This window comes from Gadus macrocephalus, chromosome 21 (genome assembly GCF_031168955.1).
Source record: "Gadus macrocephalus chromosome 21, ASM3116895v1".
NCBI classification, from domain to species: domain Eukaryota; kingdom Metazoa; phylum Chordata; class Actinopteri; order Gadiformes; family Gadidae; genus Gadus; species Gadus macrocephalus.
In genome coordinates this window covers 16,023,460-16,045,492 of record NC_082402.1, presented here as the reverse complement: position 1 = coordinate 16,045,492, position 22,033 = coordinate 16,023,460, and the positions used below count along the sequence as shown (strand labels likewise).

The following is a 22,033-nucleotide window of genomic DNA, read 5'->3' as shown; positions in this document are numbered from 1 at the left end:
CACCACTGAGGAGAAACAAAGGCTAAATGTGGGCGTGGCCTAATGACTCTGGGACGAGCTTCTGCTGAAGAAAAAAAGAAAAAGATGGTTTGACAATGAAACTTTAAATCCTTTTCGAGTGTCTGTAAGACCAATGAGCTGGTTGACCAATGCCCTTTCAATCACATATTGCTGTGTCAAATCTGAATGGAGGAAAACCAAAAACGGAGGACGCATGCATCGCCGACCGTGCAGAGGGGACGAGGCGCTCTCCCTTTGACCCAGTGCTGAAACCAAACGCGCTGCGGTCCGCCGCGCAGGCCCTCATGGACACGAGAAAACTTCTAGAACGAGTAGAAAAATACCTGCATCTTTACCTTAACTACAAAATATAACATTGCATCGGAATTTATCAGTGTTTAGTGTTGTCACGAATTGTGTTGGTTATGTTCAATCCGAGGAGCCCTATTAAAATGTTTAGGTCGACTTTTTGAAGTTAGACACTAACACAGGTTATAGCCTTTATATATATATATACATATATATATATCAATAAATATACATATATATGTTTATATGTTTGTATAAAAATCAGCACTTGGAAAATGTTGTGGTTTGTAATGTTTTTATTTTGTTGTAAAAACTATTTGCGAGTTGTAATGAAATACTAAAATAAAATATATATGTTAAGGGATTTTATACATTTTTATAATGGCCAAAAGTAATTTTAAAGCATTTAATCTTTTTTTTCTTAACCACAAAACTATTACACACAAACTGTTGTTGGCCATGATAAAAACGATGATGTGTGGTTACTTAGAGGATTATTCTAAGGTTGAATACAAAAGCTGCAAATGATAAATTCAGAAATTCAATACAACCAAAGACCCAGAATTGTTTGGGTTCCGACATTTCCTGAAGACACATTACTAAGTAATCATTTTTAAATGTTTGCTGTACCCCGTTTTTATCTTGCATTTAAAAAGGAGCAGCATTTGTCCAAACTCCATTTTCTATGGAAAATTCCTAATTTTTCATTGTGTTTTACCATTCTGGTGTCTGCTGCATGGATCATGAAGAAATGCCAACGATTGTGCTTGTGCATCAGTGGATTTGACCGGTTTATTTAAAAACTTTCAAAATAAAGAAAATGGCACAGCAGTATACAAATCTCAAAATGCATATAGCCTGTAGAAATACTGCAGGTCCCACTCCTACCCCCCAAGTATATTACTCTTCACTCGCTAGAAAACCACTACATGAAACAAGGAAGGTGCTGGTTTAGACACTAATAGTTCAGTAACTGAGCCACGCCTGGTAATGCGTGGCTGTGGTGCGCGACCCATCAAAATAGTGTGTGTGACCTTCTGTAATAAGAGATGATGACCTTTGTGTTGTCGCCATGGAAACGAAAATTAAAACAATGAAGGACGCACCGTACTGATAAATAGATTTCAGCGGGAGAAACAACAACAACATCAACAACTGTTTTCTCATTTTCACCTAGCAGGCATAATTTGTCAGACATCTTTTTTTACGAACGATTGGGGTTACAAAGTGGGACAGACGAGCACAAGGTTTGGGATGTCTAAGAGTCGAACAGGGAGGAAGTGACAGAGGAGGGGTGGGGGGGGGGGGGGGGGGTTGAAATGTTTGTGGTCCAGGAGGTGTGGTCTGGGGCGAGAGCGTTTGGTTTGGGGTTGTCGGGCACGCCCGGGGCCACTTCCAGGCATGGCGTGGCTCTCCTAGGCGGGTCGGATCTTGGACGGGGTGTAGTTCTTGTCCACAGATTCATCCTGTAGAAACATGTGCAGGCAACGTTCGTTCTGGGCCAGGGGATGACCGGCCACTCTGAAACAGATACACACAAAACAAATAAACAACTGACAGCAGTGTTTCAATACAGACCCACTCGGAGGGCATCACACCAACACACCCACACTCAAATAGACACATGGCACACACAAACACACACGGTGTACTGTAAATACAAGAAAGTTATATATAAAAAATGACTATGAGATAGATGAAACTCCAAACATAATTAAAGCATGCTCACTACAAACTCCACATTGGTGTTCCCACTACAGAACCTCTAGCTCACTACGTTCATACTCGTTCATACAAACGTTGTCATGCGTTTCAAAAGAGGTTTGAACCACATCCTCTCGGAGAACACTACATGCGTCATAAATGCTCCTGATCTCATCCTAGTTTTCAACATTGAAAATATTGATGTGCACTTCATTTACATCGATTTTGAGATGTCAATCCACTATAGATATTATGGAATGGAATTAAAAATGGCTCCTTTCTTGTATAAAAAACATTGACTGTAAGGCTAACAAACCCATTGGAAGCTAAATCAAATGGTTTAAGAGAAAAAAAAAGTTATAAAATAAACCAATTGTTATTTCTCCCATGCACGATATCATTATTTAATACATGGAAGCTAAATCAAATGGTTTAAGAGAAAAAAAAAGTTAAATTAAACCAATTGTTATTTCTCCCATGCACGATATCATTATTTAATACTGATAGCACTGTACGATTCTTCTCTTGCAACATATTTCTTTATTAAAATACTATCAGTAAGCATTTGATCCTCTAGGGACATAATTTCGCCACCAAAAGCAAAAGACAAGCAAGTGTTTACAATGTAAGTGGTCCTGGACCCACTTTTTACAAACAAAAGGTAGTGAGGATGTTTAAGCATCCCAGGCAGGGGTGCAGTCACCATCGAGTGCTGCTGCTTCGGAGGACTGCATTAGATTCACACAGAAGGATTCTTGCAGACATGGATGCAGTGACGCTGTTGATGTGGCCACAATGTCCTTTGTCCTCTTGGGTTTAATGATGTTGCGTTTGTGTGTTTATTTTTATTATGCCCGTTAACATGCTCTACATGTGAACACTACGTTGGTTAAGCCAAGGGCACGCACTTTTCAAAGCACCTTTTACCACCAGCTACCCCCCCCTCCCATTTAAGATTGCCGTTTAGAGGATGAAGAGAGGCCACCTGAGCCCCATTAGAAAATACTAATATTACATTCTCAGAACAACACTCTGATAACAGTGACCCCAGGTGACGCACACAGAGATGAACTTTAATTGGAAATATTTCAGACATGAAAGAGGCCAACCATTGACAGGGCAAAAAAAACGGACCCCGCCCCCCGCACGCACGGACGCACACACACACACACACACACACACACCTCATCCCAAGACAAAAATTAATATATAGATGCAAAAAGGTCTCATCTTTAAATAAAGCCACTCTGCACTGATCTGAACACAGCTGACAGTTTCTACAAACTTCTACAAACTTGTTTTGGAGTAATAATTATATTTACCATTTCCAAAAGACCCCCCCCCCCCCCCCCCATCACAATGCTCTCAATCACACAGTAAACTAGGCTGGCAAGCCGACTCAGTCGCTATTAAGCCTCAACAATGCTATGATCAACAGGAGTGTTTTGCCTTTACAGAAACTAAGAGTGGATGGAGAAAAAAATAATGGTAATTACCAAACACATTCTCAGCATCTTTTAAATAATTAAACAGAACAAAAAAAACACTAAAATTGCAGAACTATGGATTATAATTTTCCTTCCACTGTCTTTGCACAGCCATTATGTGAGCAGGTAACACGGCCGTATTTGCACATGAAACAAAGATGATGGCCAAGTCTGCAATCAAAGCAAATAATTACAATCCCACTGTAACTTTTATTGTTTGGCAGCAGGAAACGGGGAGGCGCTGGATCAAAAAATAAGCTGGGGTGCACACACCATCCCTTAAGAAACAACGCGCTGCAATTTAAGCCGCAATTATCATAAATTACACATCAACAATAAAACAAATGTGGGAAAGAAAAAAATACGTTGGGTGGTGGGAGGGGGGGTGGTGGTTCGGAAGGAGGGGGTGGGGGATGGGGGGCACACTTGTGTCCCCTTAGGTGGTTCTCGTCTTCTACAAGGTAATTACGAAGGAGAATTAAGGAGGAGAGTGGGTGCAAGACTTGGCCTCGTTCCACAGGGTTCAGTTAGTTAACATCGCAAAAAGTAAAACAAAAAAACGGAAAGTTGAGCATCTAACCGACAGACAAAAGGCGTCGTCTTCAGGAGGTAAAATCTGGGTAGGTATTATAATTATAGGTATATAATGATCTCTTTTGGATCCTGTCCCATTTAACTTGCTTTAACTTACTTTACTTTTTTTTTGACAAACTGGACAGAAGTAAAAAGTCAAAGATCCAAGGGGGTGGAAGCCATAGCTGCATATAAATTGACACACATAAAAACATTTACAGACACAGAAAAGAGTAACAAATCCTTGAACGAAACGCCTGTTGAAAAAGATCACCAATCATCAACCATTAATCGTGTCTAGAGATTCTTTTATAAATTATTTTCATTCTATTTTACCTCCTTGGCCCAACAGAGGTGTCATCAAAGTAATGATGGTTCTGATTTGATACCATGGAGTAGACCAGTATTCACTAATGAAGGCCGGTTCCACACCACAGCAGTGTCTCACATCATTGAAAATGTTACTACCTACGTGAAAACAAGGTCTACTTTGGTGATAGTGTGTTCAAACTACAACGTTTACATTTATTTCCCATCTGATGTCCTTCTGCTTTTTTAATATATTTTATATATCAAAATTCATACTTATTTTTTTGGACCCTAAACCCGGGAGAAAGAGGCAAATTGACAGGGGTAGCAGAGGGAGACCTTACTTGTTGAGGAATTGCTCCAGACCCTGTCTCCTCTCCTCGATGAAAGAGTCATCAAATATCCCGTCGTCCCCCCGGAACGGCAGCTGTCGGGCCAGGGCCTTCCCCGGCAGCGGGGGCACCACCACCTGAGGCCAGGGGACGAACAAAACATCTTTAGAGGTGGAGCACTGTGGAAATACAGCTTTTCAACCAGCCCAAATTTATATATTTGATATATTTATACGAAACAACACATTACAATGAATTGTTAATGGGGGCATTGACCGCACTGCCTCTTTCTTTAATATATACATTCAGCAGTTGGACCTTATGACAATCTGTCCACTCTTGGAGACTGCGTGGAGAGGTGGGCGATGTGTTTTCACTAGAGCTGTCAGTTAAACGCGTTATTAACGGCGTTAACGCAAACCAATTTTAACGGCGTTAAAAAAAATTAGCGCGCGATTAACGCAAATATTTTATTTACAAAAAAATATTTGCGTTAATCGCGCGATAATTTAAGAGTCTCTGTAGAATCCACATGAGGTGACAAATATTTTATGATGTACTATTTGATTAACGCAAATATTTTATTTACAAAAAAAAAAAAAAAACGGAAAGTTTTTTTTTTTTTTTTCTTTGGCTCAAAACAAAGAAGCAGTAGCCCGACTGCTATGTTCAAATGACATTTGTTCAAAGCAGTCGTTTAATTGCACTATAGGCTCTTTTTTTGTATCGTCCTGTTTTGATCAGTATATGCCAATGTTGTTATCAATAAAAAATCATTTGCACAAGACAAGCCGATGCACTTCACCATGTTGATAAGAGAATTAAAATGAGAAGAATTATGGGACAAAAAAATCAAGGGATATTTAGCATAGAAAAAGAATTTGCGATTAATCGCGATTAATCGTGAGTTAACTATAGGGGTGTGTTCAAAATATCGATACGGGGATACATCGTCGCGGGCCTCTTTACGATGCGTGTATCGATACGGAGGCGTCAGTATTGATACTTCACGTGCAACAAATCCCTACCGCTAATCAAATTCATGAAACTGCATGACATTTGCTCCTTGCTATGCGCATTTCGGCCACACAAGGCGGTAGCGCTGTAGAACTAGGCGGCAGCGCTGCTGACAATAGAATAAGTGTGACCTCCAGCCGCTTCAGACAAAACTAACATGGAGGAAGGCAGTAGGGCAAAAATATTTTCGCCCCCAGTAAAGTTGAAAGCTCGCGTTAGGGAGCATTTTGGATTCCACAAAAATGAAAAAAAAGAGCTGGACACAGAAACGGGTACACGCTAGCTAGCTAGCTGCTAGCTGCTAGCTCCGGTTCAGCTGACGTCTTTGTCATAAATGCATCTTGAAGTCAGATGTTGTAATTGCCGATTCGTTTGGTGGATTAGCGAAGGTCAAAAGCAGCAGGGTGAAAACCGGTATCCCATGGGCAGGGTTCAATAGAAGAAACACTAAAATAGCAGCTATCTGTTTTTAACTCTGACCACTAACGGCGGACGGTGTGTTTACATGGCTCTGCGCATGTGCGGCGTACGTCAGCCCACACACACACACAGCTGTTTTACTTGTATCAAGCAATCTCTTTTCACACTACGGCCTTGTTGTAAAGGCTATGTTTTAAGTTTACTTATTTTTAAAGGCAGCTTTATTTCTGCACCACTTCCTTGTGAATGTGTTTACATGCACTACTAGAGAGTACTTGTTGGTCTACTGCAAAATAAAATAAAAACTATATTTGGTTACATATGTCTGTTTCTTTGTACAGCGTCTACTTGGTTCCTGTGCCTGCCTGCATACTTTGACCCATCATCCAGTTGATGGTATAATTTGAAAGCAGAGTCTCTGTAGAATCCACATGAGGTGACAAATATTTTATGATGTACTGTCAAGGAGTTACAGGCAAAAATGTTGTGTTATAAGCCTAAAATATCGGGATACGTATCGTATACGTACGTATCGCATGTATCGCGATACATATCGTATCGCGACCCCTGTATCGGGATGCGTATCGTATCACGAGGTGGTTGGCGATACCCACCCCTATATGACATTAATGCGATTAATCACGATTAAATATTTTAATCGCTTGACAGCTCTAGTTTTCACTGATACGTAGAGGTCCTTTAAATATGGCTCATTGAAATGTGGGCCCATGTGTTGAGGACCTCACAATGATAGCCAAGGGCTAAAATAAAAAACACTTGATCATTTTATAAAATCAGGTCCTCTATTCATGAAAACTCTGATGCATAATATTGATAATTGTATCCATGGACACCGCAGATGTGGATGATATAGCTCAGCAAAGTAATATCATCCACAGCATTAGCATGGTAGGCTGCTACCCCCTCACTGAGTCCCTATAGCGAAGCTACTATACTGTTGGTACTGCTGGCTGTGGACCAGGGTGTCTGCATGCGGCGGGCGTGGCAGGGGCCTTGCCTTGGTGCGCTCACCTTGCTCTCCCTCTCCAGCTCTGCTCGGAGCCACTCGAAGTCACTATAACGTCGGCGCACGCGAGACTCCTTCAGCTTGAAGATGGGCAGGTTGGTCTAAGGATATGCATGCACACACACACACACACACACACACACACACACACACACACACACACACACACACACACACACACACACACACACACACACACACACACACACACACACACACACACACACACACACACACACACACACACACACACACACACACACACACACACACACACACACACGTACAACTTTTGATTTGTATATCAATAAAAAAATGTATGTAAAGCAAAATGTATGTAATCTTGCCCCAAGTCACATTATAGAAAAAATATATTCTGGACAAGCAAGAACCAAATCTGTAAATTGAAAGCGGTCTGCATTACCAGGGTTTCCCCAGGTTTGATCAACCCAAATTTAAGACTTTAGCCAAACTGAGGGCCTAACTCAAAGTCTAGAGGCCTGATGTCTCTTAAGACCATGTACCCAGAAATGATAATAAAAGATTAAAAAACAATACACAAAGTGATGGTGTGAAAGTGTAGCTGTATTTTTGGTTTAAATATCAAACTTTCAACACACAATATAAAATATAAACAAACAAACTCTTTTCAAATTGCTGTAGTTTCTCAGCATTCAAATTTCCTCAACCATTTCAATGAATCCACCACTTGCCTCGTTGACCTCTTTTACTAACTCCTTCGTAATGTATGGAGCCAGCCCGAACCCTAACCCTAACCCTAACCCGTCCACAGACATGGTGACTAATGTATGATAGTAAGCATTATTGGCCCTTAACACTAATGTTCGGAAACAACACTGCCTCCAAAGGATATTGGCCTAAGCAACACCAGTAGAGGCTATACTTTTCCCTGAACTTTTAAACGTTGCAAACGTGCAAAAACATAATTATATATTTATGTGGCATTCAGTCCAATGCTTAAAATATATCTGTGGCATTCAGTAGGCCAATGCTGTGGTAAAGTGTGTAAAGTATGACCAAGTGTTTCTTCTTGTTCAATAGATAGAACTTTATCAATCCCCTGTAGGAGAAATTTGTTAATGTTTGTCCCTATAAAACAATAATGGCAACAAAAAAATAAATACAAAACATGACGGTAACTCTAAAGTCAAACCGTCCAATCTGAAGGCTCTACTTAACCACTCCCCCTACTCACTTCCAGCAATGCAAAGCGAACAGAACTGAGGTGGGGAGGGCGTAGCTTAAGTAGTTTGTGACCGACCCAGAGGAACGCAACGCAAATTCAATGTGAACATGTATGAGGCTTTAATAAAATCCCGGACGATTTTGAAATTCCGCCCGGACACATTTATAAGTGTCTCAAAAAGAGGGCATGTCTGGGCAAAAGAGCACGTCTGGTCACCCTTCGTAAGGGGAACCCATTTGATTCCTACCTGATCCACTGTTAAATAGTGGCACAAGTTGGTGGGCGCTATCCTGGTCATTTCTCTGCGTGAGAAATACGAAGTGTGGCGTGTGAGCGTGTGCATGGGTCGAATTGCGTGTCTCACGCCGAATGCGTGAGACTTGAGAGCCCTGCTTCCCCATGATGTGGCGTCTCCTCTCGACTGATTATGTTTGTTGAGATTGCCGGCGCGAAAACCCAAAGTATTGTTCGCTCATACTCCAATAAATGAGACGTTCTCTGACGTTACGCAAAACCGAAAACATATCCTAGTAGGAAATTTAAGACCATCTTTAAAAAATTAAGACTTGGGTAACGCAATTTAAGACTTTTTAAGGCCTTAATTTAGGAACATGAAATTTAAGACATTTTTTAGACTTTTAAGACCCCGCGGCTACCCTGATTACAGACTTTCTCTGTGGTCCATTACGATTGCGCTAACTTCAGACTCAAGAGTTGTTTGTTCCATTTGCTGTGATTTCTTATTTTTTCCTCCGTCGCTCCAATGAAATATTCCTAGAGAAAAGAGAGAATTCCATCCACTTCAGAAACCCATTTGCTTAGCGCTCCTTCTAGCCACCAATGTCACCCATCATTAAAACATAACCAAAAGAAGAATGGTGCTGTAGGCAGGCATCGGTGGGCATTTTGTGCTAGTTCGAGGCAGTGGAACGAGGGAAATGTTTACTTTTGTAGTTGGTTTGGGCTTAGCCTTGTGTTACCAACTGACTTTCTGGGTAAAAGAGAAGAGCAGGGGGGGGGGGGGGGGGAGACAACAAAGCGCCATACAGACAGAACCAAATTGAAAAGGAAAAAAATTGAAATAGGCCTCTGGTTGAAAAAAGTTCTGCAATTTGCTCACCAAGGTCTAATACACTTAAGACTTTTGTGTGCGTGTGTGTACATCCATGACCAAGGGCGGAAGAGAGTGAGAGTGTGTGTGTGTGTGTGTGTGTGTGTGTGTGTGTGTGTGTGTGTGCCTCTTCACTGGTCCTGGCGGCAGCCAGCCATCCAGCACAACAATGTGCAGATGAGGAGACAGAGCGCATAAGAGAGACAGATAAAGAGAGCGGTGAGGTGGATGGGGAGGGGGGTTATCGGCCGCCCACAATCACCGAAGGTCAGAATTCATGAGAGGAAGGACGGGACCAACGCAATTGAGCGCGTGGGCAATGGCATACATGCTTGCAGGGTTGGGGGGGTGCGATCGATCGCCGCCGCCGCCCCCCACCCCCTGTGCGGTTGACTGGGTGTGGTAAAATTTAAGGGGGAAAAGATTAAGTTAACCAATGGGCTGAGTAAATGGATAAAGGGGAGAACAAAACAAATAAACAGTGAAAGAGGGGCCGGGAGATAGGGATGGGCCGATAGTCGATTCTATCGACTATCGACGATAGATGGATTCCATCGTCGATCGTCTCAAGTAGCCAATAAAAAGGCGATAATTATATTTTAATAATAATATATATTTTTTTATTATTATTATTTTTTTAAAAGCGCTGTGGTAGCTATTTTTTCAACTTAAAAAGCCCGGCAAATTGTAATTGAAATTAACTGGCACCGGTGGAAAACATACTATGTAGCGCTGACCTGCCGTATTCACTCACTGCTGCGAGAGGAGAGGGGAGGGGTTCGAAACCTACCGGTCTGCTCGCACGGCGAAATGACATCACACCCCGCTGCACCATTTCCGGGTCACAGCTGTGGTACATGAGCTGTGTTCGAAATCGTTCCCTATTCACTCACTCACTATTCCCTATAGTGTTCATGATATAGTGCACTACACAGGGAACGAACAAACGAGAATTCTGACACTACGCTGAACATTTCTAAACGTCATTTGCGTCAGTAAATGCGCCGGGTATTTGTGTGACGCAGACAGATGCGCCCAGATCATGTAAACAAACCGGGCACTCTCGAGGAAAGCTGGAGGTTGTATTGATGTTGAATGTTTTATTTCCTTGAACAAGGTTTTTCTTATTAATTTTGAATGTTTCATTTTCTTGTTAAATCCCAAATAAATTGTTGATATTTCTAAACGAAAGCCGGAGACACCATCATTAAATGTATTCGTTTTCGCCACTTGCGGTTATTGAGCTTCTTCTTCTCCTCCGGAAAAACACGACCGCATTGCATTGTGGTATATGGGAGTAACACGTAGGGAACATCATATGTACACTCACATTTTGGGTATTTTAAGTGCACTATATAGGGCATGAAATTAACCAGTGAGAATTCGAACAACACTACAAAATAGCGAGCACCCTATATAGTGCACTATATCCGTGATAGGGAACGATTTCGAACACAGCTATGAGCTGTGTGTCATCAGCGTGTGTCATCATGACAGCGCCGCCGGCGCCGACGCATCGAAACTTAAATCAGCGGAGGCTCACGGCTCACGCTGGTCCAAGGGGAAGACCATCGTATTCGTTTTTAAGAAAAAGAAAAACGCGATTTTTTTCAAAGTCATAAATTATTATAAATAATTAATATTATACAATTATTATAAAGTTGCCCCCCCCCGATAGTATCGACTGTCGGCGATCGCTAGGGGGCGCTATCGGACGATGGAAGCTTGTAGACGATTGCCTAACGCGGGAGATCCATCTGGTCCGGGGCAGAGAACTCATTTGAGGTGGAGTATGGAGGAAGGAGGCAGAAGTGGTCGTCTCTGCCTTCCTCGGCCATCCTCTGCTCTTCATTTTCGATATAAGTCAGGTTTTCCTTTTGCCCTTGAGACTCCTCGAAACACATATCCATCCCCCCCCCCCCCCACCCCCATGGCGTCAACCCCTTGTGTACACTAAAGGCCTTGGTGGCTTTCAAGATCCCGGTGCCATTTTGACATTGAATTTTAAGTGCTAACAAGGCAAAGAAAAAAAAGAAAATTGCCAATGGGTTTGGAAAAGGTGATCTTTACAGTTGGACCACTTGAAAATAATTTAACTGATATTAGAAACTCTTTTTACTAGTGTAAAAATTGAAAAGAAAACCCTTTTTCTGCCCCTGGTAGATTTGAAACCAGGTCGACCGTAATACCCCCGGCTAGACTCTAGCACCCCCGGCTAGACTCTAGCACCCCCGGCTAGACTCTAGCACCCCCGGCTAGACTCTAGCACCCCCGGCTAGACTCTAGCACCCCCGGCTAGACTCTAGCACCCCCGGCTAGACTCTAGCACCCCCGGCTAGACTCTAGCACCCCCGGCTAGACTCTAGCACCCCCGGCTAGACTCTAGCACCCCCGGGTAGACTCTAGCACCCCCGGGTAGACTCTAGAACCCCCGGGTAGACTCTAGAACCCCCGGGTAGACTCTAGCATCCCCGGGTAGACTCCAACACCCCCGGGTAGACTCTAGTACCACCTGTAGTACCCCCAGACAGACTGTAGTACCACCAGACAGACTGTGGAAGTTCAAATTGGCTTCTTCTGAACCACAACCTGCCCCCTTGCGTTGTTGTTTGACATCATTGACTGAACCTCATCATAAATAAGTATGAATGCCTTGATTCAAGGTCCCCCATTGGCCAGAACCAGAATACGCACTTCACCGTGTCCATTTTTGTTGCCCTAATATGTCCAAATATATAATGTGTTATCATGCAAAATTTGGTTGCGTTACCGCAACTTTTTTATACCGTTATTTGCTGTAATGGCTTTCCATATGCTGAAGCCGCAATGTTATTGTTAATATAGAGAGTTGGTCAACGACAGTAACCAAAAGCAACTGACTTGAATGCAGCAATTGCGTAGTGATACTGAAGTATCACACTTAAAAATCACACTTGAATTACGATTACGAATTACGATACTGAATTACGATTTAGAAATGCATATTTAAATATGCATGGATTAAAAGGTATCGACGTTTTTTTTCCGGGGGCCTGTGTTTCAAAGGGCCTATCAGAGCCATCGCTGTGACTACCCAATTGTTGCCACTTCATCTATCAACCCCATGCTCTCTCTCGGCCTCTCACACACACTCTCTCCCACGCTCTCTCTTCATTTAATTCACCACTCTTGTTTCAAGGTCTCTCCAGGTGAAACTGTCAGCCTTGCCCCCCTTCTACAACAACCCCCCCCCATGCCGGAGCACAAGTGGATTAGCTTAGCTTTACCGCCCCATTGCTCTGGTCTTAACTCCTGGGCAGCCCCCCCCCACAACAACAGATCATAGTTACAGGTAATCTGCCACCGCTGCGACATTAATCCCATCGCGTGTGTGCAAGAAAACACCACATAATTTGTCGTACACACACACACACAGGAGAAATATTTCTAGATTTGACAGGTTGCAGGCACACTGGCAGTAGGGTAATGGGTCCACATTGTGAAGCCTTCGCGTTAAGCACACAAAGTCTGTTCCCGGGCCGCTCATCTGCAGACAAAAGGAGCCTGCAGTAGCAGAAGAATAGAGAATAAAGTCACCTGCCCTTCCGATCCGTTCTCTATATCCAACCCTGTGATTAAGAGATTGGCATTACAGAACCAGGAGGAGAACCGAAAGGACAAATTTTAAAAGTGAGAGCTCGCCTCCCCCCTCTTTTTCTCCTTCCTCCCTCTCACACCCACCCACCCAGCCACACAAACAGTGTTGAGAGAGGAGAGCGGTGCGTGGGAGCTTTACAAGTCAAAGATCAGGTTTCGGCTGGCTCTGTTTTCCCTAATAGGGCTGTTCAGAGGTTAAGGGATGAGGTGTGTCGGGTTTCTGGGCTATAGGCTGATAATTGACTGCCGGCAGGCCATGCAAGCCATCCGGGGCCCTGATTCAGTACTGCTCTACAGGTACACTCTGAACCCCAACACAAATACACCATCCCCGCCAAGGATGCTTTCAGGGGAGGAAAGGTGAGCAAAAGTCAATGAAGAGCAAGCGGGACATGGTGGGAAACTTAGCTGGGAAAGGTAAGAAAACTCAAGGAATGGGCAGAGACAAGAGGGACGGATTAAAATAAACAAAGAAGACTCCAGAATAAAACAAGACAAATTAAATTTGAGGAGCAAACTCAATGTGAACGTAGCCATTTTACATTAGTGGTGGCGTCTGCACACGTTGGAGTCAGACCCTGGTAAAGATAAAGGGAGAGCATGGTTGAGTCGGAGGCAGAGCCTGGTTAAGTTATAGGGAAAGCCTGGTTGAGTTGGAGGCAGAGCCGGGTTGAGGTGTAGGCAGAGAGGCGAAGAGAATCAGGTAAAAGAACAGTGCCTAAGACAAATTAGGAAGGCACCAACTGATTGTGGATTTTTTAGCACCTAGTCAAGTCAAAAGTACTCGCAGCAAAGATTGATAGATGAGCAGAACACTGGCTTATTAGAGTACTAATCATAACAGCAACATTGCGACAAGGAGAGTAGGAGAGGGACATTAATATAAATGTTTTATGAGATTGCTGAACCATACATAAAACTTGAAGAGAAAGGAAGCATAGGTTGCGATTCAGGTCATGAACTAATATGAGGACACATTCAATTGTTTGCATTTGAAATTTGGACAAAGAAAGAATACAGAATGCCCTGCAAGAAGAAACGTGTTCTATTGATTTGTTGAAGGGCGGTAGCGTTTTACAATAATAATCCTGCCATACCTTTCTATGAATAAAGGCGTTTTTTAAAGCAAAATATATGTCAAAGTAAACCCAAAAGAAGAAAACGAATGCATCAGCTGACCTTAGACGTAGGTTTGCCACTATGTTGGTGATCACTCAATCACCCACAGGCCCCCCCTGCTCTCCCCTACCCTGGAAGAGCATGCAACGCATGGTGTGCAGGAGATAATACCATGAGGCTCATTAAAAATGGAATGAAAAGAGTCCAAAGCCTTCTAAAGTACGAGGGGTGTGTGTGTGCGCGTGTGTGCATGCGCGTGCGTGTGAGTGGTTCAAGGCCAGCAATGCATTAGCTTTTAGCAGGATGATCAAGTTTGAGAGTGTGCATCCTTAACCTTTCCGTGGCCCCTTCTTATCCCTTCCACATTACCCCTTTTCAGAGAAGAAAAAAAAGACGACCAGAAAAAGGTATTACAAAAGAAAAATGGCAACACAATAGCACCTCATTGCATCATATACCAAAAGGGAAAGAAACGAGGAACAAAAGATGTAAGGGCTTGTGGGCGCTCTCTCTCTCTCTCTCTCTCTCAAAAAGCTGCTTTGTTGCCATAGTATCAACTCCCACTTTTGATACTGTCATTTCAAGTAGGATATGGTAGCCTTGATACAATATGCTCCCCTATTTCCATTAAAATAGTTGTCGGAGAGGATGCTGTAGACTTTGGATTACACTTGACTGTGCCTGACAAGCACCCCCTACCCACAACCCCAACCATTTTATTAATGACCAAAAGGGTTTTAGCCCCCCTCCCCACACACACACACACACACACACACACACACACACACACACACACACACACACACACACACACACACACACACACACACACACACACACACACACACACACACACACACACACACACACACACACACACACACACACACACACGAAAGCGAAGGAGAAGCTATAGTATGGTAGAAAGGGAGGGGTGCAAGAGTGAGAGAGCGGGCGAGCGAGAAAAAGAAAGAGAAAAAGGGAGAGAAAGAGAGGCATAAGAGGCCTTTTATGCTCCCCTATCTGTCCATAAACAAAGTACGATCCCAAAGTTCACTCTCCTGAGAGTGCTCTCTGGAAACCAGGGATGGGAACCGACTCAGGGAAGAAGGACAAACAGTATGTCTCATAAGGCCCCCCCCCCCCCCCCCCTTTACCCCTCCAAATGTTTGTCAATTTCCAAGCAAATACGGATGCTGGACAGGGGGATACAGGGAGTAGAGGGTATGGGGGGGTCAGGGTCTACCTAGAGTGCTATAGAACTATTACGATTGACATTCAAGTAACTCTCTATTTCAAACAAGACAAACAACTGAAGAAAATAGGCATACTATATGCATGCAACTTTGTAGAAAACTGCAGACACACTGATGCAGGGCAGAATTGACAATATTCTATAGGTCTTTTTTCGATAAAAAAAAAAAAAAAAAAAATTAAGAAAACAATGACTCCACCCCACCATTGCGTTTAGATTGAAATGAAGCTAGTTTGTTCCAGCCATACCAACATGTCCGCCATGCTTTTCAGAAATCAAGGTTATTTGATTTCAAACACCTAATGTTGTTGTGCTGCTGAGAAGTCACCGTGAAATCTGTCCCACAGCCAGGGGAACCGGTTGGCATCTGTGCAATTTGCCATGGGACACTGCAAACAGCTAAGAGAGATACGCCGATTCTCAATAGACTACGCCTCAGCCCTATATAACTACTTCAACTGCAGGCTTAAAGAATTCTTATTCCCGAAACATCTAGTTCAACCCAACTAAGAGAGGTTATGGATTAGAGCGTCAAATCTGAAGATTTTCTTTTCTTCCTGTTGCTCTGGTGCAATGTGGCCCAGAAAATAAAAAAAAGCGATGCACCTTGCCTATATAGTCATCACAAAGACTAAAAGGTGACCGTTTCTGAGTGACTGCACACAGTTGGGAGGGCCAGGGGATAAGCAGGCGAAAGAGCGTGGCTTTCTGCCCTCCCAGGGGTGGGTGGGTGGCTGGGGAGGGAGGGCACTCCGATGGAGAGCAATAGCCCTGGCACCCCCCACACACCCCCCAGCCTGATTCATTCTTCTCCCTCCTCAATGAGGGGATTAGGAAGGCTCTCTCAGTGAGGCCATAAGGACTCTCTCAATTTGGTGATGAATCGCCGGGCTAGCGGTGAGAACATTGGAGAAGAGCTAAAGGAGACTGTACTGCGGCATAATTAAAAAGAAAAAAAGGGAAAGAAAAATCCAACCCATTCCAAATATTAAAAGCCGGGTAGAACCAAAACAGGCAAATACCACGACCGAGTGAGGTATCTGAGGCTGGAGCTATTTGGTGCCCCCCCCCCCATACACACATCTCACCCAGCCTCCCACAAACTAAGCATGCTCCAAGGTGGGAGTCAGAACACTTCCATCAGATTGTAGAAGAAAGGAGTAGGAGGAGGAGGAGAGGGAGGAGGAGGAGGAGGAGGGGAGGAGGAGGAGAGGGAGCATCAATGCAGAGTTGACACCGCGTTTTGTTGAGAAGTGAGGGATGCTCCTCGTCTTCTGTACTCTTATGCAAAGCAGGGTCACCGGGGGCTACGAGCAGCACAATAATGCTGATTACACGCATATGCTAATTATTACACGCTAATCAAGTACAGTAGCCTTATCTCCCGATAATGCCCAGAGACAGCTCCCCCTTCCTTTCTGTATCTCCCTCTTACCACTTTTCTTTAAAAGGTTAAGGGAACTTGAATACATTATGGGTGCCATGGCCAAGTGAACTGAAAAATGCATCAGGGGGCAAAGGGGTGCGGGTCGACATGAAGCTATGACTAAATGAGCCATAGTGAGGTGACCGACATGTGGCCATTAGCGCTCTTACTGTAAACCAAACATGAAGAAATTGTATAGGCCTGCTATACAATATCATGCAGTGACATCTGTATCCCAGGTAAAGAAAGGTGATCGATTTGGTACCCTACAACAGCCAGACCAAACAAACTACAACCTACATTTCAAGCCTCGAAACGGTTGCCCGCTTGCCCCGGGGCAGGTGAACTCTGAGTGGGGCAACTTAAATGTGACATGTAGTTGCCCGTTCGGGCAAGTGATTATTTATTTTTTATTCCTACAAATAAACGTCCTCCTTTATCGCGGGAGAGGAGATTTCTACAGCGCTTTGCATCGGTTTTTGGTAAAACAGGAGAATAAGAATCATAACAATAGTCTGTCGTTTCCGTATAGCCAACTGCCACATAGGGAATAGAAGAAAAAGAATAGGCACCTTCGTTTTGTTACTTCAGCCTCCGAAAAATCCTATACTCTATACTATACTCTGCCAGGTATAGGGAGAAGAATGAATCAGGCTGGGGGGTGTGTGGGGGGTGCCAGGGCTATTGCTGGCCAGGTATATGTGCCAGGTATATGTTACACAAATAAATAAATAAAGACACATGAAAATGAGACGCCGCCAGGATATGAAAAAAAAGGCAAAAGTAAGTTTCCTTGGGTCCGTCATGACAGCATGTAAAAGTTAGCAATTTCACTCCATTACGGGTCTAGTATGTTGAGGACGGTTTCAAAAATCACAACGACATTTTGTTGCTATCAATATCTTTCCGTGGACAGCACTCAAACCTACGTTCCAGCTGCTATCTGCTTCAGGGACCATCTACAACTCACACCCCACAGACTTCACGTGGAATTGTTTCTGGAAAGAAATCACCACAAATCAATAAAAATAAATTTTTCCATTCTGATTGCTGTAGAAGTTGCAAATGGTGGGCTTTTACTACAGGTTATTTGCTCATAATTATGCATTATAGCGAATCGGGATTCGATTAATAGGTTGAAATATTGACCAAAAAAATAAACATAAATGTTATGTATGTATAGTAGGCCCTATATGAATCTGTATTTCCCAGACCAATGTGTGGCGAAGCGCCACAGAATCAACACCGAGCGCCACAAATTGGTTCCGCTTTTTTCTTTTATTTTTAAATATAAATATCGTTCCGTTCATTCATCTCCTCATAGCACTCATTCTCCCTGACATTCTCGTTCACATAGGCATACGCACACTAACACGAACACGCACACACACAGACAAGCGCGCATTCATGCCAGTGTTGTGCGGCGGATACACATTTCAACGCGCCTATCAAAGGAAAACCGGAAGCAGCGGGATATTTGTCACAGAGAAGACGGTCGGCGTCTTTAGTACTGTGCTCAAAAACACCTGCCCACAATTATTGTTAACTCAGAAAAGATAATGTAAGCCCTTATAAACTCAACGTTATTGATTTTGAACGTCCCGTACCCTAGGTCAGCATAGATAATGTTGGTAACGCAGCAAACGATACGATTAAGAAATGCGGTTATAGTTGAGATAGGCTACAGTGTAATGCCGCTTTTCCACTGCATGGTACCAGCTCGACACGACTCAGCTCGCATTTTTTGCATTTCCACCGCGAAAACATGGTATCTGGTACCTGAAGTGGCTGCTTTTTCTAGTACCGCCTCGCTCTAGGTTCCAAGCGAGCTGAGTCGATGCTAAAAGGTGACGTCGGCAGGCGGCCGGCCATTGATTGGCCAGAGAGTGTGAAGAAGTCACGAGAGCGACATGGCAACCATGCTGGTAACAGCCATAGCAGCGCCGCAGCCAACATATTCCACTTCTTCAACTTCTTCAACATGCCAGCTAATAATACGAACACGAATACCATCGCATCGATGTCCTCCATTGTTGTTATGTGGGTTCTGTCCATGTGTGGGTTGCGTAGGTGTTGTTTGCGTCGCGTACAAAAATACGTCACGGCCCTTTCACGCAGCCGACCCCGCCCACGTCCAGGAGGTTCTATTTGCGGTGGAAAAGGACCCGTGCTGCTACCGTGTCGAGTCGTGTCGTGTCGAGTCGTGTCGAGTCGTGTCGAGTCGTGTCGAGTCGAGCTACATGTGCGGTGGAAAAGCGGCATTAGACTGGGTATCCCCAGTCCGTTCTGCCGGCGATTTGAATTCGCTCTGCAGCAGAGTCTGGAGAGCAATACATTTCTTTCTGTTTCCGATACGCTTTTACTAGAGCCAATCACCAAGCTTTTTTCCCCCTGGGGCGCCATTAGCAGGTTTAACACAATGACGACAGGGAAGCGATTGTTGCGATCGAAGCGATCGTTGGTCCGATTGGTTGAAGGACTATTATTATTTTTATTATGCCATTTATATTGTCTCATATTATACTATTGATTTTCCTTTACACAAAAGTTAAATGCATGATTCCTCGTCTACCCACCCCCCCCTGTCTGTGGGAAAGACTGTGAATAGAATACTATATACATTTTGAGGTCCTAGTGTTTCATCTGTTGGGCTAGCTGGTTTGACAGCTTCGCAGCCATATTTTTTATGTTTTGTATTTGAATAAATTATTATAATTCAACAAATACTTGTTGGTTTTTTACATTTTCTTAATATGCCTACCTTTTCCATTTTGGGCAAGTATGTTTTGCTATTGGCTAAGTAAAACATAACATAAAAAACATGGCTTAAAAAGCTTAATGCCCAAGGCCTTAGTAATGAAGTATCTTCTTGATAAACCATTTATAATCTGGTTAAAGAGGGCTGTTGCAATTGACTAAACTATACTCTCCTTGGAGATGAAAGCATTGATTAGGTTGAGATTGGTAAACATAATAAAATGGGCTACATTTTGGATTACCCATTTCACAACATTTATTTGCCTGTAAAAAAAGACCGTTTTTATGTTCAATTGTAAATTGAAAGGAAAAAGACCTTTCACGGTTAAAGTCCAGCCTTTTCATTATGTTTCATGACATTTAGAATAGCCCAGACTCTGAAGCTCTCGTTTCCTCAGCATTTGAAAATGGAGCAATTTGTGGGTTTTATTTCCAAACATAAGACTAATGATTGAATGGGTGAAGGAATGAAGAAGGAATCACTCGGCCCTGAGTTGTTAAACTTCCAACAGACAGCGTTACACATGTGAAAAGATTTGAATTACCAAGAGATAAAGATGTTCAGTTACACTATTTGATAATGCGTTTGACTGCGTTCTATACATCAATCAGGAGCAACTGGTTTTAAAGTGTTTCACTGGATCCTGTGCTAATGTGCCAAGGTTGCAGAAGGAGAGCCTGTATTTTAAGGAAGGGGTGGTACGACGGGGACCGGGAGGAGGGAGGGAGGGGGAGGGGGGTCTGCATCCTGTCTACAGTTCCTGAGAAGTTGATGACTGTGGTTTTGTCCTCTTTTGCTGACTTCTGCCTTTTAGAGTACTTTTTCATTTTTTTATTCCGTTGGATTTCTCAGTTCATATGGATAATCAAGTCTGGAATATGACATTTAAACAAGGCTCAACAAACAAAGCAAACAAAAAACTGGCCATCATTAGGTCGACAGTATTCACACCATTTCAAGTTAAAAAAGGCTGAGGAGGTTAACAAACAAGGTGCATCACCTGGGTGTGGCAAGTACTTATCGCTCTTAAGAGCGAAAGAGATTGACTTCTTGAAGTCATTATTGTTATTATTATTTGGCCAACGACAACAGTATCTAGTGGATCATTTGAAGAAGTCCAAACTGAACACCAAGGGGTTTAAGGTGGCATTAATTTTGTTTTTTTAGGTCTAAGATTTCAAGAAAAAACAGCTCTACTCTTAGTGTAAACAACCTGCCCCAGCAGAGGTGCATGCTGCTTGGCGGTTGACAGAAGTCTCTACTACCGTAGTCTCAGACAGCATGTTCTAAAGTGGTGATTTCCTAATGACAAAGAGCTAATGAGACTCTGAGTAGATACCACATTCATCGCCAACGTAATGACAGCTAAACAAGGTTAATGTTAGTGACGTCTGTGGCTACGTAGCCAATAGATTAGCGTTAGCTCCATGACATCCTGCATGGTACGTTCCTGTATGTTTATATGGTCGGTATTATTATAAACAGCTGATCGCGACACAAATTACAACAGCGATGTTGTGGATATCGCTTTGACGAGACTGTCAGTATTTTTTAAGCCATTTCTGTCACCTTAAAATAAACAATCGGAGGAAAAACGTTAGCATGCTAAAATGTAGCTGTCAAGTTGCTCACCTTCAGCCTGATCTCATAGGTGGTGAACCTGCCCCTGCCCACCCCCATCGTCTCAGGGTTGCTCACGTCAATCTCTAGAAAGTTACTCGGAGGTCCATACGCGTCGTTGAGGTTCTGGGGCTTGGTGAATAGCCTTCGTGTGTCAGCTATGGTGTCAGCCATTTCTCCCCCTCAGCGTTCAGCAGGACGGCCACTGACACTCCAGCGCGCGGCGGCAGCACTTCCGGTCAGCTGACACTCCGCTGACGCCGCGTGACTCCTCAATGGTTGATTTCACCGCTTTTCGTTACGTTCGCTCCAGAGCTCGCTCGAGCCTCGTTTCTGCCAGATACAGCCTCAGAGTCAGCAGGGCGTTCATGCCGAATACTAAATACCGTTAAATGCTCCCATGTCCAAACGATGTGGCATGTCATTATTTGTATTTTACAATTCATAGTAGTCTTTAAAGATAATACCTGTTGCTGTTAAATATTATAATATAGTATATTTAACTTGATACAGCCTTGGCATGGCGTCCATGGCAAATACTAAGACCGCATTTTACAATTAATAAATAGCCTATCTTTAAAGATAATACACGTTGCTGTGTTGCGTTTACGGTGCCTATATTGCATATTTTTGCTAAGCGGACTAAAACTGGCAAATTACACTTTGTATGTCGCTTTGTAAAAAGACTAGAAATTGAATGTTTATTTTTAAGCCTCGAAAGTT

The 22,033-nt window shown here is 43.3% G+C and overlaps 2 protein-coding genes across 2 annotated transcripts in view; one reads left to right on the top strand and one right to left on the bottom strand.

The window, feature by feature from the left end:
* Positions 1-528, top strand: part of nr2e1 (nuclear receptor subfamily 2, group E, member 1) — a 7,669-nt gene extending 7,141 nt beyond the window's left edge. The window contains exon 9 of the mRNA XM_060042004.1: positions 1-528. This exon is cut by the window's left edge and continues 451 nt beyond it. The gene's annotated coding sequence lies outside the window, so the exon portion shown is untranslated.
* Positions 529-1,070: 542 nt separating this feature from the next.
* On the bottom strand, positions 1,071-21,579 carry snx3 (sorting nexin 3). Its single transcript, XM_060042006.1, has 4 exons — positions 21,323-21,579; positions 7,184-7,279; positions 4,727-4,851; positions 1,071-1,830 (listed from the first exon to the last, which is right to left on the bottom strand). The coding sequence occupies exons 1-4, from the start codon at positions 21,482-21,484 to the stop codon at positions 1,725-1,727; spliced, it is 489 nt and encodes a 162-aa protein (XP_059897989.1). The 5' UTR covers positions 21,485-21,579; the 3' UTR covers positions 1,071-1,724.
* Positions 21,580-22,033: the final 454 nt, after the last annotated feature.